Source organism: Hemitrygon akajei, chromosome 25 (assembly GCF_048418815.1).
Source record: "Hemitrygon akajei chromosome 25, sHemAka1.3, whole genome shotgun sequence".
Lineage (NCBI taxonomy): Eukaryota > Metazoa > Chordata > Chondrichthyes > Myliobatiformes > Dasyatidae > Hemitrygon > Hemitrygon akajei.
In genome coordinates, this window is record NC_133148.1 from 19,852,419 (window position 1) to 19,866,962 (window position 14,544).

The 14,544-nt window shown below is 45.9% G+C and overlaps 2 protein-coding genes across 2 annotated transcripts in view; both read right to left on the reverse strand.

Moving 5' to 3' along the window:
* LOC140716245 (uncharacterized) overlaps nucleotides 1-14,544 on the reverse strand; it is a 52,539-nt gene that overhangs the window by 12,825 nt on the left and 25,170 nt on the right. The window contains exons 3-5 of the mRNA XM_073028856.1: nucleotides 13,521-13,670; nucleotides 6,542-8,036; nucleotides 1,865-1,941 (exon numbers count right to left, since the gene is read on the reverse strand). Coding sequence (XP_072884957.1) covers nucleotides 1,865-1,941; nucleotides 6,542-8,036; nucleotides 13,521-13,670 — 1,722 coding nt within the window. The remainder of the gene's footprint in view (nucleotides 1-1,864; nucleotides 1,942-6,541; nucleotides 8,037-13,520; nucleotides 13,671-14,544) is intronic.
* LOC140716430 (zinc finger X-chromosomal protein-like) lies at nucleotides 8,818-13,674 on the reverse strand. Its single transcript, XM_073029162.1, has 2 exons — nucleotides 13,246-13,674; nucleotides 8,818-11,930 (listed from the first exon to the last, which is right to left on the reverse strand). Exons 1-2 carry the CDS (start codon nucleotides 13,452-13,454, stop codon nucleotides 11,882-11,884), a joined length of 258 nt encoding a protein of 85 aa, XP_072885263.1. The 5' UTR covers nucleotides 13,455-13,674; the 3' UTR covers nucleotides 8,818-11,881.

Consider the following 14,544-nt stretch of genomic DNA (forward strand, 5'->3'; position numbering starts at 1 on the left):
TCTCCGTGCGATGCCTGCTGTACCGTGGTTTGTCGAATAAAGAAGATGCTTTGTACCTGCCAGGTACTTTTCTCCGGTGGCTTCATTCGCGCCAAGACAGAGTGTACTGCAACAGAGGCTGCAGTCAGGCCCACCCTTGCTGCGGCGGAAGCAAGCGCCCCACGCATTGGCTCCGGTGACATCTCCCACTACGGAGGACCTATCAGACCACTGCTCCACCGGGTAAAGCGGGAAAAGCTCGGTTTTCAATGGTTTGTGTTTGCACCCCCGCGGACGCATTGTGGCCCCAGGTAAATTGGTACCGTGGATTGCCCGATGTGTTCCCAAGTTCACTCAGAAGGGCAAGAGGGGAATGGTTGATCAGATAAACCAAACTTGGCTTGTCCCTGGTATTCCACAAGTTGTAGAACAGGTCTGAAGACAATGTATGATATGTGCCTTATAGAATCCGGGAAAACGGGTACAGGTTACCCCGCCGTCCGACGGCCCCTTCGGACATTTACAGATGGGCTTTACTCACTGGAATTTAGAAGATTGAGGGGGGATCTTATTGAAACGTATAAAATTCTAAAGGGATTGGACAGGCTAGATGCGGGAAGATTGTTTCCGATGTTGGGGAAGTCCAGAACGAGGAGTCACAGTTTAAGGATAAAGGGGAAGCCTTTTAGGACCGAGATGAGGAAAAACTTCTTCACACAGAGAGTGGTGAATCTGTGGAATTCTCTGCCACAGGAAACAGTTGGGGCCGGTTCATTGGCTATATTTAAGAGGAAGTTAGATATGGCCCTTGTGGCCAAAGGGATCGGGGGTATGGAGAGAAAGCAGGTACAGGGTTCTGAGTTGGATGATCAGCCATGATCATACTGAATGGCGGTGCAGGCTCGAAGGGCCGAATGGCCTACTCCTGCACCTATTTTCTATGTTTCTATATTAAATCGCCTCAGCGAAGGGCGTCGGTATGGATTAGGCATTGTCGATGTGTCCTCATGATGGGCTGAAGCACTTCTTTGTAGAGAGAATAGTGCAGTTACAGCGGCGAAATATTTGTTAAAGGAAATAACCCAGCGATTTGGGATCCCCTGGAAACCATCTAGCGACAACGTCACCCAACTAACTCACTAGTAAATAATTAAGAGTTTGCAAAGCCTTCCAGGTGGATCAACATTTCCATGGTAACTGCCATCCTCACAGTGGCAAAGATGAACAGATCAGTTAATAATAAACCGCAAAGCGGGGGGAGGAAACTGGACTAAAGTGGGAAGAGCTTTGGTTCTGATGACTGTTCGAGCCTTGGCCGGTCCCCGCGTGAATCACAGCGCCTGACATCCGAAGCGCCACTAAGCGGTAATCAAAGGGAGGTGCAGGACTTGGTGAGAGCATGTTGGATTATTGTATCGCCTTGACAAAGAAAAAATCATCACTAAACGTCATCAACAGGGAAAAGACGTCCAGCAAGGCGAGAAAAAGGAACAAAACGGAGAGTCCTGTTGGAATAGCTCATGTCCTTCCCCTGACAGATGGGACTGCTCTGAACTCTCAGGCTGCTGGGCTGTGAGAGGGCACAGGTTTAAAGTGCTTGGTAGTAGGTACAGAGGAGATGTCAGGGGTAAGTTTTTCCACTCAGAGAGTGGTGAGTGTGTGGAATGGGCTGCCGGTGACGGTGGTGGAGGCGGATATGATAGGGTCTTTTAAGAGACTCCTGGACAGGTACAGGGAGCTTAGAAAAATAGAGGGCTATGGGTAATCCTAATGTCTAAAGTCCGCATGTGTTCGGCACAGCATTGTGGGCCGAACGGCCTGTGTTGCGCTATGTTTCTCTGTATGGATGTCCCGGTACGTGTAGAAATGGGCGTGACTCTTTTACCCGTGTCCTTCAAGAAACAGAGGTGACATTGCAAATCCGAACGGATTTCTTTGTCCGAGAAAGGGGGCTCGCAGGTCCTGTTTGGACAAGTACCCCCTTGTAAATCACATTTACATACCAGATAAATCAGGAGAATATAACCTACTTGAAAGATCACATCCGAGGGGGCCAACTGAAGACTGGGGAAGGAGGAGACCAATTTCACAATCATAGTCCCACAGGAAACCATTGGCCGTTTGGGAGGATGGGAGCAAGGTGGGATGGAGTGATTATTGCTATCACAACATTGGCAGTCATCCTCTTGCCAAGTTTGTATAAGGTGTTTCGACCCGGAAGAAACGCGCTGAAGCAGGGCAGCGAGACAGGGGAAATGCTTGATTAAGGCTCTGAAGCTGTATCATTGCATAAATTGGCGGATTTAAAAAATATATAGTATTCTAAAGCAGAACATATCGTTGTCGTTTAATGAGGGAGAGAATGTGACAAAGTATTCAAAACTTTAAGACTGTTATGTATTTAATCTTGTAATGTAACAAACTGAAATTTGTATAATTCAGAGTGTTTAGTTCTATGCTACATGTGTATGCAGTGAGGGACATGTAAAGTTCTGATCATTCTTCATTGTTGAACTAAGGGGAGTTCGGTACATTGTGTGGCCTTGAATAAAACTACCTATTCTGCCCTCGCTCAAGAATTTCCCTGATTTCTTAAACTAGACAGATGGGCAAACTTCAGTCCCGTGTAGTTATACATTGACAGTGGTTTTATTATTCAGCAACGCGCCACAGTCCACAAGGAGCTGATAATAAAAAGTCAGCACTTTTTGGCGTTCTCATGAAAGGTAGATTCAAATATTCATTGAAATTCCTTCGCCTTCCAACAGAATTTTTCTACCTACCAGCGACTAAATGAAATGTTCAAACAATATAAATGGCCGTCTTGATGATGAAAGCAGATTGCTTCAAAACTGATCAACAGTTGTAAACTTACTATTCAGCAATGAGATCTAGTCATTAGAAATAAAATAAGAAACCACGTCCAACACACACAAAATGCTGGTGGAACGCAGCAGGCCAGGCAGCATCTATAGGGAGAAGTACAGTCGACGTTTCGGGCCGAGACCCTTCGTCAGGACTAACTAAAAAAAGAGATAGCAAGAGATTTGTAAATGAGAAGGGTAGGGGAGACCCGAAATGATAGGAGAAGACAGGAGGGGGTGGGATGAAGCTAAGAGCTGGAAAGTTGATTGGCAAAAGGAATATACAGCTGGAGAAGGGAAAGGATCATGGGACGGGAGGCCTAGGGAGAAAGAAAGGGGGAGGGGAGAACCAGAGGGAGATGGAGAACAGGAAAGGAATGAGTGTGAGAGCGGCAGAGAGAGAGAGAAAAAAAATCAAGTTGGGCGCGACAGTACTACAGCTGCTAAGGGCCGACTCCCAGAACAGCCAACAGCCAACGAATAACCTGAAAACTTGTTTAAAAATAAGAATTTTGTAAACAGTACTGTAAAACAGTAGCCACCTGAGGAGTGGGGGTGGTATTCTCCTTGCAAGTAATAAATATGCTTTTGGACAGATCTACAGTCTTTTTTCTTTTGGTTATTTCTTATAAGACATAGCGAAAGGTGCATGACACTCCTCACCCTGTTTCACTGAGTAGACACCCAATGGGTCCTCACTCTGCTCTGAGACTTTACACCAATCACAGCCGGTACCCGTGGGGCACTAATCCTGTGTTGTGCCGTCCCCAGACCTTTGTGTCCTTGCCCTGCCTTTCAGTGTCGGGAGTGGCAAACTGACAAACGTTTGGAATTTCATCACATTGTCTCCTGACTCCAGAGGTTTGAGAAAAAAAATCCAGAAACATACATCAATCTCTGCTCTTCCTATCCTCAAGTTTGTCCAAGACAAAGTCGAGATTATTGTCACCTGCACAGGTGCATGTGTGCATAGGTTCAATAAAAAACTTGATGCAGGCTCATAGAATCGGACAAGCAGCATTCACAAGGAAAACATTTTTACAAGAATCAACACAATGAGAACAACGATATCGGCAATGTTGGGGTCGTCATTAAGCCTGTGCTGGTTGGATCAGGATCTGACTGGTTGAAGGGAATAACCTGGTAGTGTGGGTCTTCAGGCTTCAGTACCTCCCGGCCAACAGTAACTGAGAGAGGACGGTGTGGCCTGGAAAGTGGGGACTTTCATCAGTTGGAAATTCGTGAGGGAGATTGTAAATCAGAAAGTTACAACAATCATAAAGTGTGAAGAAAAGATGAGATGAGCAGCAGATAGGCATTTAAACAGAAGTCAGATCAACCGAGAGCAGAATGAGTTGCAGTAATGTTCCAGCAGGGGGAGCTATGTGTGGAGAAGAAACACTGGCTGCTGTGCTGTTCCTGGGAGTTTTCCCAATGTGGCTCCCACCGGGCTGAAAGGCAGGTCTTTGCAGCGTACGTGGTCTGCATTGGGGAGACCTTAAACACTTCAGAGACAAAGGCATTTTAAACAGACCTGTTTTACATGGCATCGATTTCAGACGATCAAACCCCACTCCAGATATAGGGTGTAATTAACCATCATTTCCCCCTATCACCAAGGTCTTTCCCAGGTAATAAGAAATTGCTGTCGGGTCCTGGATTTTGCAATCCAGTTTCTTTGGAAGTCGGGAACGAGGCATAAAACAATTTCTTACGATTGTTTTATTAAGGGTTACAAAAATGAGGGGATTAAACCAGGGTATTGTCACAGTCAGCACGATGCTGTTTCAGTTCCGGGTGTGGGAGTTCCAAGTTAAATCCCCGTCTCCCCGGTGAAGAGTTTACACGTCTCCCATGGAATGTGAGGGGTTCCTCCGGGTGCTCTGGTTTCCTCCCACAGTCGGTCAATTGGTCATCGTAAATTGTCCTGGGATTGGGTTAGGGTTCAGGCAGTGGGTTGCTGGCATCGAGGCTCAAAGAGCCAGAATGTCATAATCTGTGCGGAATCTCTAAATAAATAAATAGCACAATGAGAGATTGAGTGTCCTGACCAATTGCATCTCCATCTGGTATGGGAGCTGTCTAGCATCAGACCAGAAGCCCCTAAAAAGGATTGTGAGAACAACTGGGAGGATCATAGGGGTCTCCCTACCATCCATCAGGGGTATTTATCAGGAGTGTTGCCTATTATCATTAAGGTTCCTACCCACCCATACAGCATCCTCTTTGACTTTCTACCATCAGGCAGGAGACTCTGAAGCATAAAAACAAGAATGGTCAGGGTGGGAAATAGTTTCTTTCCCCAGGCCTTTAGGCTCCTGAACTTCTTGCCATGTGGTATTCGAGGTGTCATTGGTTAATCTGTTCCGTACCTTCCAATAGTTAATATTAATGCAATTTAGATTGTTATTTATGTGTAATTCATCTGCAGATTTTATCCTTAATTTCATCAGTTGTTGTGTGTTCTGTGTTCTACTGTGCCTTGCAAACTGGTTCAAAGAAATGTTGTCTCATTTCTATATACATTATATGGTTATATATGTTTAATACAATGTACATAGTGAAATGACAATAGACTTGGCTTAAAAAAGTGATACGATTTTCTTATACCAGCCTGGTGATAGTCAGCATTTCATCTAAATTCCATTGCTTAAATTAACCAATTAGCTAGCACCTATTCAAATAATGCGATACCCACCGCTGGAACTAAACACTTTCCAGAAAAACTGCAATCACTAGAAAATACACTGAACAACTATGTACATACACAGAGGTAATTACATAATAATACACACAACCATAAGGTTAAACCACAAGGAAAATAGCTATTATACAGTCCAATTCAACACCCCTGATCCCAATTCTAAACCACCCATTTAAAATTATTACATCTGAAACTTTGAAGGCAGAAGTACAGAAGTATAAAATAATCAAAAATTCATTTGTTATGTAAATGCAAATGGGTATTCATACAATTATGTCAGTGTTAGATAGATTATATTTGTAAACAGGTACGCTAATGTGAGTTTGAGCTGCTCTAGTAATGATTGCCCTTTTACAAGTAAAATATCTAAATCATGTTAAGTTGTAGCAGGTCATTCAATACCCCAGCCTCCTAAATGAAATTGAATACAGTTAAAGAAATCCCACCCACCAGACTGATGGATTGTAGCTGTTTCTGTATGCTTGTGACCAGCCAAATCAGTTTTGTCAGATCTGTCAGGTACAGGATGTAAGGACAGCACTCCTCACCTAGAACTCCCCCCCCCCCCCCACACTGAGCGTTGAGAGATCCGATGCAATGCGATTTTGAAGAACCATTCTACACGTGGCAACTACGTCAGTGCAGGGGAGCAAGGATGCCATTGCTTACTCTTTCTAAACCTGCAGTAATATTTTAATCTCACTTTTACTTCCTGTAACACCGCAGCATGGGAATAAAATTAATGGAATTAATTTGAAAATTAATTAATTATCAATTTCCCAAGCTCCTTCCTCAAATGCAGAAGTGGATCAAGTTGGGTGTGGGTACCTAATTGTGGTAGGCATTTGCCACCAGAAATTGTTTTCCAAAATCCCATGTGCTTTTCAAACTTTCTGTTGAGCTTGAGAACCGAACTTTGGATCTCACTGGCACCGGGGGAATTGGGAAGATCTCTCTACAGTTAGATACAAGTGCCCCATGTGGTTTATTAAACCTTGACCCCAGTGTGAACTTGCTGGTGTTTTACCAGGTTGGACGACCGAGTGAAGCCCTTCCCACACTCAGAACAAGTGAAGAGCTTCACAGCCCTGTGAACTTGCCGGTGCCTGGACAGGTAACAGGAATTGCTGAACCCCTTCCCACACTCGGAGCAGACGAACGGCTTCTCCCCGGTGTGAGTTTGCAGATGAGTCACCAGGTGACATGACTGGGTGAACCCCTTCCCACACTTGGAGCAGGCGAACGGCTTCTCCCCGGTGTGAACTCGCTGGTGTGTCCGCAGGTTAGACAGCTGAGCAAAACCCTTCCCACACTCGGAGCAGATGAACGGTTTCTCCCCACTGTGAACTCTCTGGTGAGTCAGCAGGGAAGATGGTTGAGTGAAACCCTTCCCACAGGCTAAGCAAATGAACGGCTTCTCCCCGGTGTGAACTCGCTGGTGCGTTCGCAGGTTGGACAGCTGAGTGAATCCTTTCCCACACTCCGAGCAGATGAAAGGTTTCTCCCCAGTGTGAAGTCGCTGGTGTATCAGTAGGTAAGATTGCTCAGTGAATCCCTTCCCACACTCGGAGCAGGTGAACGGTTTCTCCCCGGTGTGGATCCGCTGGTGCTTTAACATTTCGGAGGAACGGGTGAATCCCTTCCCACACTCGGAGCAGGTGAACGGTCTCTCCTCCGTGTGGATCCGCTGGTGATTCAGCAGGTCACACGAATGAGTGAAGCCCTTCCCGCAGTCGGAGCAGGTGAACGGCTTCACCCCGCTGTGGATCAGCTGGTGTCTGAACAGGTAACGGGAATCAGTGAATGCCTTACCACACTCGGAGCAGATGAACGGCCTCTCCCCGGTGTGCATTCGCTGGTGGGTCGTCAGGTGAGATGACTGAGTGAATCCCTTCCCACATTCAGAGCAGGTGAAGGGCCTCTCCCCTCGGTGAACTCGCTGGTGTGTAAACATGTTGGATAACTGCGTGAATCCCTTCCCGCACTCAGAGCAGATGTACGGTTTCTCCCCGGTGTGCACTCGCTTGTGGTTGGCCAAGTTTGATAACTGCGTGAATCCCTTCCCGCACTCAGAGCAAGTAAACGGCTTCTCCCCGGTGTGAACTCGCCGGTGGCTCTGCAGATCAGATGAACGGCTGAACTCCTTCCCACACTCCGAGCAAGAGAACGGCTTCTCTCCGGTGTGAACCCGCTGGTGCTTCATCAGCTCCGATGACTGTGTGAACCCCTTTCCGCACTCAGAGCAGGTGAACGGTTTCTCTCCGGTGTGGATCCGCAGGTGCACCACGAAGTTGGAGCGGTAGGCGAACAGTTTCCCGCAGTCAGGGCAGGTGAACGGCTTCTCCCCGGTGTGAACCCGCTGGTGTGCGATCAGATTGCCCGATTGCTTGAAGCATTTCCCGCAGATTAGACACTGATAGGGGTTCATGGCTGTGGAGACAGGACTGTGTGACCGGCGGGGCTGACAGAGGGGAGGTTTGTAAATCTGTTACCTCCTTCCCGGACACACTGCGGCTGAAAGTCCAACCATGGCCCACTGGAAACTAGGGACGCTCGGATTGCGGATGAAATCGACCCCGACACGGGACCTGGGCCCGAACCCTGTCTTGAAGAGGATAGGACCAGGGCCCAGCTACACGACTCCGGAGAGTGTCGATATTCCACCGTCTCCCCCCGACCATCTACCGCACCCGAACCCGGGAGAAACCTCCACTTCCCGCCGATGCCCTGACCAGGATGCACTGCAGCACCAGGACGGCGCACGCGTACCGACGCCAGTGCGGCGGATAGAGCTGTTTCTAACTACCGGGAATTATGGGTAGCTAGCCGGCCATTGGGTTGAAAGGAAGTTGATCAGTTAGAATTACGGTCGGAAAGGGTGTATTAGGAAATGTTTAAAAAAAATAAAATCAGAGGCAGGTAACAAACTGGAGACTGTATTGGGTGAAGTTAAATAGCAGCTTTCCGGGAAATTAAAAACGAAGCATTGAATTGAGGATCATAGTGGTTAAAAGTAGATTTAAGTAAAATACGGAAGAGCTTGATGTCCTACAGAATTTTGAACGTGGACCTGTTTCTGATATTATTTGGTTTAGGATAACTACAGATAAAAATGTTAGGAGACACTGTTGACGTATTATCTTTAAGATATGGGATAGTCTTTGTGTTTTCACAGATAATAAGCAGTGCGAGAAAGTTTTGCGATTAAAAATTGGGGGAAGAAGGAAAATAACAAGGACAGTGAATAACAGTCGCTTTGGGTAGTAATCATAGGAATCAGAATCAGGTTTAATATCACTGACATGTCATTAAAATTTGCTGTTTCTGCAATAGCAGTACAATGCAATACATTATACAGAAAATATACATTACAGGGAGTACATGTACTTAATATACCAAAAGAGGTGGCTGAAGAGAATGTGGAGGTACTAGTAATAATCTTTCAATGAACACTGGATTCTGGAATTGCAAATGTCATTCCACACTCCAAGAAAGGAGGGAGGCAGCAGAAAGGAAACTATAGGCCAGTTGATCTGACCTCAGAAGTTGGGAAGATGTTGGAGTCAATTCTGAAGGGTGTGGCTTCAGGTTACTTGCAGGCACACGATAAAATAGGCCATAGTCAGCATGGGAAACTCTTACCTGATAAATATGTTGGAATTCATTGAAGAAATAACAAGCAAGATCGACAAAGGAGAATCGGTGGATGTTGTGTTCTTGGATTTTTGTTGTGTAAGTTAAGCAAATTTTGCTGTGTACATTGGTTGACATTGTGTACTTTTAACTGCTTAACAAGAGCCCATGGTATTACAGGAAAGATACTAGCATGGATAGAACACTAGCTGATCGGTAGGAGGCAAAGAGTGGGAATCAAGGGAGCCTTTTCTGGTTGGCGGCCAGTGACTAGTGGTGTTCCACAAGTGTCTGTGTTGGGATTGCTTCTTTTTATGTTATATGTCAATGACCTGGATAATGGATTCAGGTTCCACGTCCCATTCCCATTCTGATATGTCTATCCATGGCCTCCTCTACTGTCAAGATGAAGTCACACTCAGGTCGGAGGAACAATCTTATATTCTGTCTGGGTAGCCTCCAACCTGATGGCATGAACATTGATTTCTCTAACTTTTGTTAATGCCCCTACTCCCCTATCCCTGATTTATTTATTTCCCCCTCCCTTTTCTCTCTCTCTGCCCATCACTCTTTGCCTGTTCTCCATCTCCCTCTGGTGCTCCCCTCCCCCTTTCTTTCTCCCTAGGCCTCCCGTCCCATGATCCTTTCCCTTCTCCAGCTCTGTATCCCTTTTGCCAATCACCTTTCCGGCTCTTAGCTTCACCCAACCCCCTCCTGTCTTCTCCTATCATTTTGCATTTCCCCCTCCCCCTCCTACTTTCAAATCTCTTACTATCTTTCCTTTCAGTTAGTCCTTACGAAGGGTCTCGGCCCGAAACGTCAACAGCGCTTCTCCCTGTAAATGCTGCCTGGCCTGCTGTGTTCCACCAGCATTTTGTGTGTGTTGTTGTTTGAATTTCCAGCATCTGCAGATTTCCTCGTGTTTGCGTGGATAACGGAATTGATGGCTTTTTTTGCAAAGTTTGTGGATGATACAAGGATAGGTGGAGGGACAGGTAGTTCAGAGGAAGTAGAGAAGCTACAGAAGGACTTAGACAGGTTAGGAGAATTGGTAAAGAAGCGGCAGATGGAATACTGTGTTGGGAAGTGTATGGTAAAGCACTTTGGTCAAAGAAATAAAAGGTAGACGATTTTCTAAATGGAGAGAAAATTCAAAATCATAAGGTGCAAAAGGTGCAGAATTCCCTAAAGGTTAACTGGCAGGTTGAGTCGGTGGTGAGGAAGGCAAATGCAATGTTAGCATTCATTTCGAGAACTAGAATATAAAAGCAAGGATGAAATGCTACAGCTTTATAAACCACTGGTGAGAACTCACACGGAATATTGTGGGTCGTTTTGGGCCCCTTATCTTAGAAAGAAAGTGTTGATACTGCAGTAGGTTTAAAGAAAGATGAAACGGCTTGTCATATCAAGAGCGTTTAATGGCTCTGGGCCTGGATTCACTGGAACACAGAAGAATGAGGGGTGATCTCATTGAAACCTATCGAATGATGAAAGGGCTTGATAGAGTGGGTGTGGAGAGGATGTTTCCTGTGGTGGGAGAGTCTAGGACCAGAGGACACAGAGAGAGTGGATGTGGAGAGGATGTTTCCTGTGGTGGGAGAGTCTAGGACCAGAGGACACAGATAGAGTGGATGTGGAGAGGATGTTTCCTGTGGTGGGAGAGTCTAGGACCAGAGGACACAGAGAGAGTGGGTGTGGAGAGGATGTTTCCTGTGGTGGGAGAGTCTAGGACCAGAGGACACAGATAGAGTGGGTGTGGAGAGGATGTTTCCTATAGTGGGAGAGTCTAGGACCAGAGGACACAGATAGAGTGGGTGTGGAGAGGATGTTTCCTGTGGTGGGAGAGTCTAGGACCAGAGGACACAGATAGAGTGGATGTGGAGAGGATGTTTCCTGTGGTGGGAGAGTCTAGGACCAGAGGACACAGATAGAGTGGATATGGAGAGGATGTTTCCTGTGGTGGGAGAGTCTAGGACCAGAGGACACAGCCACAGAATAGAGGGGCGTTCTTTGAGAAAGAAGATGAGTAAATTCTCTAACTAGGGAGTGGTGAATCTGTGGAATTTGTTGGTACAGGAGGCTATGGAGGCCAAGTCCTGACATATATTTAAGGCAGAGGTTGACAGGTTTTTGGTTAGTCAGAGCATGAAGGGATACAGGAAGAAAGCAGGAGATTGGGACTGAGATGAAAAATAGATCAGCCATGATGTAATGGCAGAGCAGATTCGATGGGCCAAATGGCCTAATTCTGCTCCTACATCTTTTGGTCTTATAGGATAAATAGTTGAATTAAATAAGTAGTGCAAAAATAGAAATAAAAAAGTAGTGAGGTGGTGTTCATGGGTTCCATGCCCATTCAGAAATCAGATGGCAGAGGGGAAGAAGCTGTTCCTGAACCATTGAGTGTGAGCCTTCAGGCTTCTGTACCTCCTCCCTGATGGTAGCAATGAGAACAAGGCATGACCTGGGCGATGGAGTCCTTAATGGTAGATGCTGCCTGTTTGTGGCATCGCTCCCTGAAAATGTCCTGGGCACTACGGAAGCTAGTTCCCATGATGGAGCTGGGTTTTCAACTCTCTGCAGCTTATTTCAATCCTGTGCAGGTCACCCCCCCCACAACAGATGGTGATGCAGACATTAAAATGCTCTCCACTGTACATCGGTAGAAATCTGTGTCTGGTGACGTACCAAAATATCCTCAAACTCCTAATGACATGTAGCCGCCATCATGCCTTCTAGGTGTATCCCTGAAATATGATAAAAATAATTTAGATGGGAGAAAAGTTGTAGACATCGAACATTTAGAAGTGTTTTGTGGTGGAGCAGGAACTGATTGCTCATTGGTGTAGATTAACTTCGACGGAGAGTAATTGCGGGATAGGGTTAATTTAGTTTATATGAATTATCTCCTTCGAGTGTTTGTGCCTGTGAGATGCTAGAAGCTTGGTGATCTCCCAGTAGGGGTAAAAAGTGGTGTAGCAGATGTGGTGGAGAACATGATTATGGCATTAGACCAAATTGTAGTAATTGTGGAGGAGAACACAGCTCTGCTAAGGTGGGGGGGGGGGGGGGTCCTGTGTGTAAGAAAGCTCTGGAACTGCAGTGAGTTCAGGTGGAAACAGGCATTTCACATGCAGCCGCTCTGCAGAAAGTGCAGAATCAGAAGTCATGTATTGTGAAATCTGGTGTTTTCCAGGAGCAGGACATTGGACACATAATAATAAAAATATGAATTACAGTAAGTGAATATTTCAAAAATTAATTTCAAAAGACAGGAATATTGTGACACAGTGTTCATTGTCCATTCAGAACTCTGACGGCAGAGGGGAAAAGCTGTTCCTGAAATGTTGAGTGAGTATCCTCAGACTCCAGTACCTCCTCCGTGATGTAGCAATGAAGAGAGGGCAAGTCCAGGGTGAAGGGGTCCTCAGTGATCGATGCCACCTTTCTGAGGCATCACCTTTTGAATGTGTCCCTCGGTGCCGGGGAGGCCAGTGCCCATGAAGCAACCGACTGAGTTTACAACTTGCGACAGCTTTTTCTGATCCTGTGTCGTGGCCCCTTCATTCCGGACAGTGATACAACTGGTTAGAAAGTTCTCCATGATACTGTTCATCTGTAGAAATTTGCAAGTGTGTACGGAAGACTGTGTCAATATCTATTACCACCGAAATACTGTTATATTACTGTCAGTGTGAAAAGCACATGGTTTTATATTAAAGGATTCGTAGATTATTGATAAACTAAAAATTTGTTAATTTCACGGCAGATGAGGTTCTAAAAGTAGGACACAAAAATAACATGATATTAAAAGCTACGGAAAATATACAGAGATGGAAAAGTTATCTCTAAAGTTATTAATGATGCTTTACAATGCTCAGACTTCAGAGAAAGGTTGTTCATGGAATTTCTAATCTTACACTGAAATGCTAGAAGCTTGTCAGCTAGGCCAACAGTTGAAAAAAAATTGATGAAAAACCTGATGTATTATGCTTACTGGAAACCTGGTTGAAATCCCGTCCAAGTTTAAGACACAAGATAATGATAATATTGGAGGCTCACCACGTAAGGGAATCGGCGACTCCCTTCCCACACTCGGAGCCGATGAACGGCTTCTCCCCGGTGTGAACCCGCTGGTGTTCAATCAGCTTGCTCGATCGTTTGAAGCGTTTCCCGCAGTGTGGACACTGATAGGGGTTCATGTCTGTGGAGTCAGGAGTTTGTGACGGCGGGGTTGGCTCCGGGGAGGTTTGTGAATCTGTTACCTCCATCCCGAACACACTGCGGTCGCGGCCTCCGGAAGCTTTACGGTGACTCGGATCGGTGATGAAGCTGACCTCGAGGCTGGAGCTGGGATCGAGCGGGGCCGAGCTGCAGCGACTCGGCGGGACGCGTCTCCGGGACAGTCTCGACACTCGACCGTCTCCACCCGGACACAGACCCGCCGCTCACCGCTGACGGTATTGAATGGCCTGACCCAGGATGCACTGCGGCACCGAGAGAGGGCGCATGCGCACTGACAGCCCTGCAGCTGGGGATTTCACTGTCGGATCGAGTCCAAAGTAAATTTATTATCAAAGTCCATGTACAACGCTGAGAGTCGTTTTCCTGCGGGAATATTCAGTAAATCCAAGAAACATAATAGAAACAATGAAAGACCGCAACCAACAGAACAAACAACCAATGGGGGAAAAAGACAAAACAGGAAAAATAATAACACACACAAAATGCTGGCAAAACACAGCAGGCCAGGCAGCATCTATAAGGAGAAGCACTGTCGACGTATCGGGCCGAGACCCTTCGTCAAAATAATAAGCAACTCGCTCGGTTATTGTCACTTCAGTAATTGTTTTCGTGATAGTTCAGACTTAACTCTATTTTTTGTTTCTTTGTGCCCAAATCTCTTTTCTGTTATGTTTATTACTACCTCTTCACTCCGTCAGCGTCAGTGAGCAAAATATTTCATTGCAGACTGGTTAAAAAAAAACCAATGAATCCGTTTAACCTAACGGCCTGCCAATGTCAGAGTCAGGTTTATTATCGCTGACATACTGAGGCAGTACAGTGCAATACATAAAAATACTGTTAGTTACATTAAATAAACAGTGCAAACGGGGAATAACCAGGCAGGGTTCATGATTCCATGAGCAGTTCTGAAATCTGGTGGCAGAGGGGAAGCAGTTGTTCCCAAAATACTGAGGGCGTGCCTTCAGTTCTGATTTAAGAATCGTAACAAATGAAAATATTTTCTTAACATGCCATTTCAATGCCTGTTGATGCCACTGTGCTCCATGTAAGCGCCCCGCTGAAATGCGAATTCAGTCCCAGTGCTGTTGGGATTGTTCTGGTGACGCTGAAAAA

Excerpts from the sequence above, each read along its gene's own strand:
- LOC140716430 (XM_073029162.1), bottom strand. The coding sequence starts at position 13,454 with ATGGAGGTAACAGATTCACAAACCTCCCCGGAGCCAACCCCGCCGTCA. Across the intron at positions 11,931-13,245 it reads GTCGCCGATTCCCTTACGTG|GGATACACCTAGAAGGCATG; the intron begins GTGAGCCTCCAA and ends ATCATATTTCAG.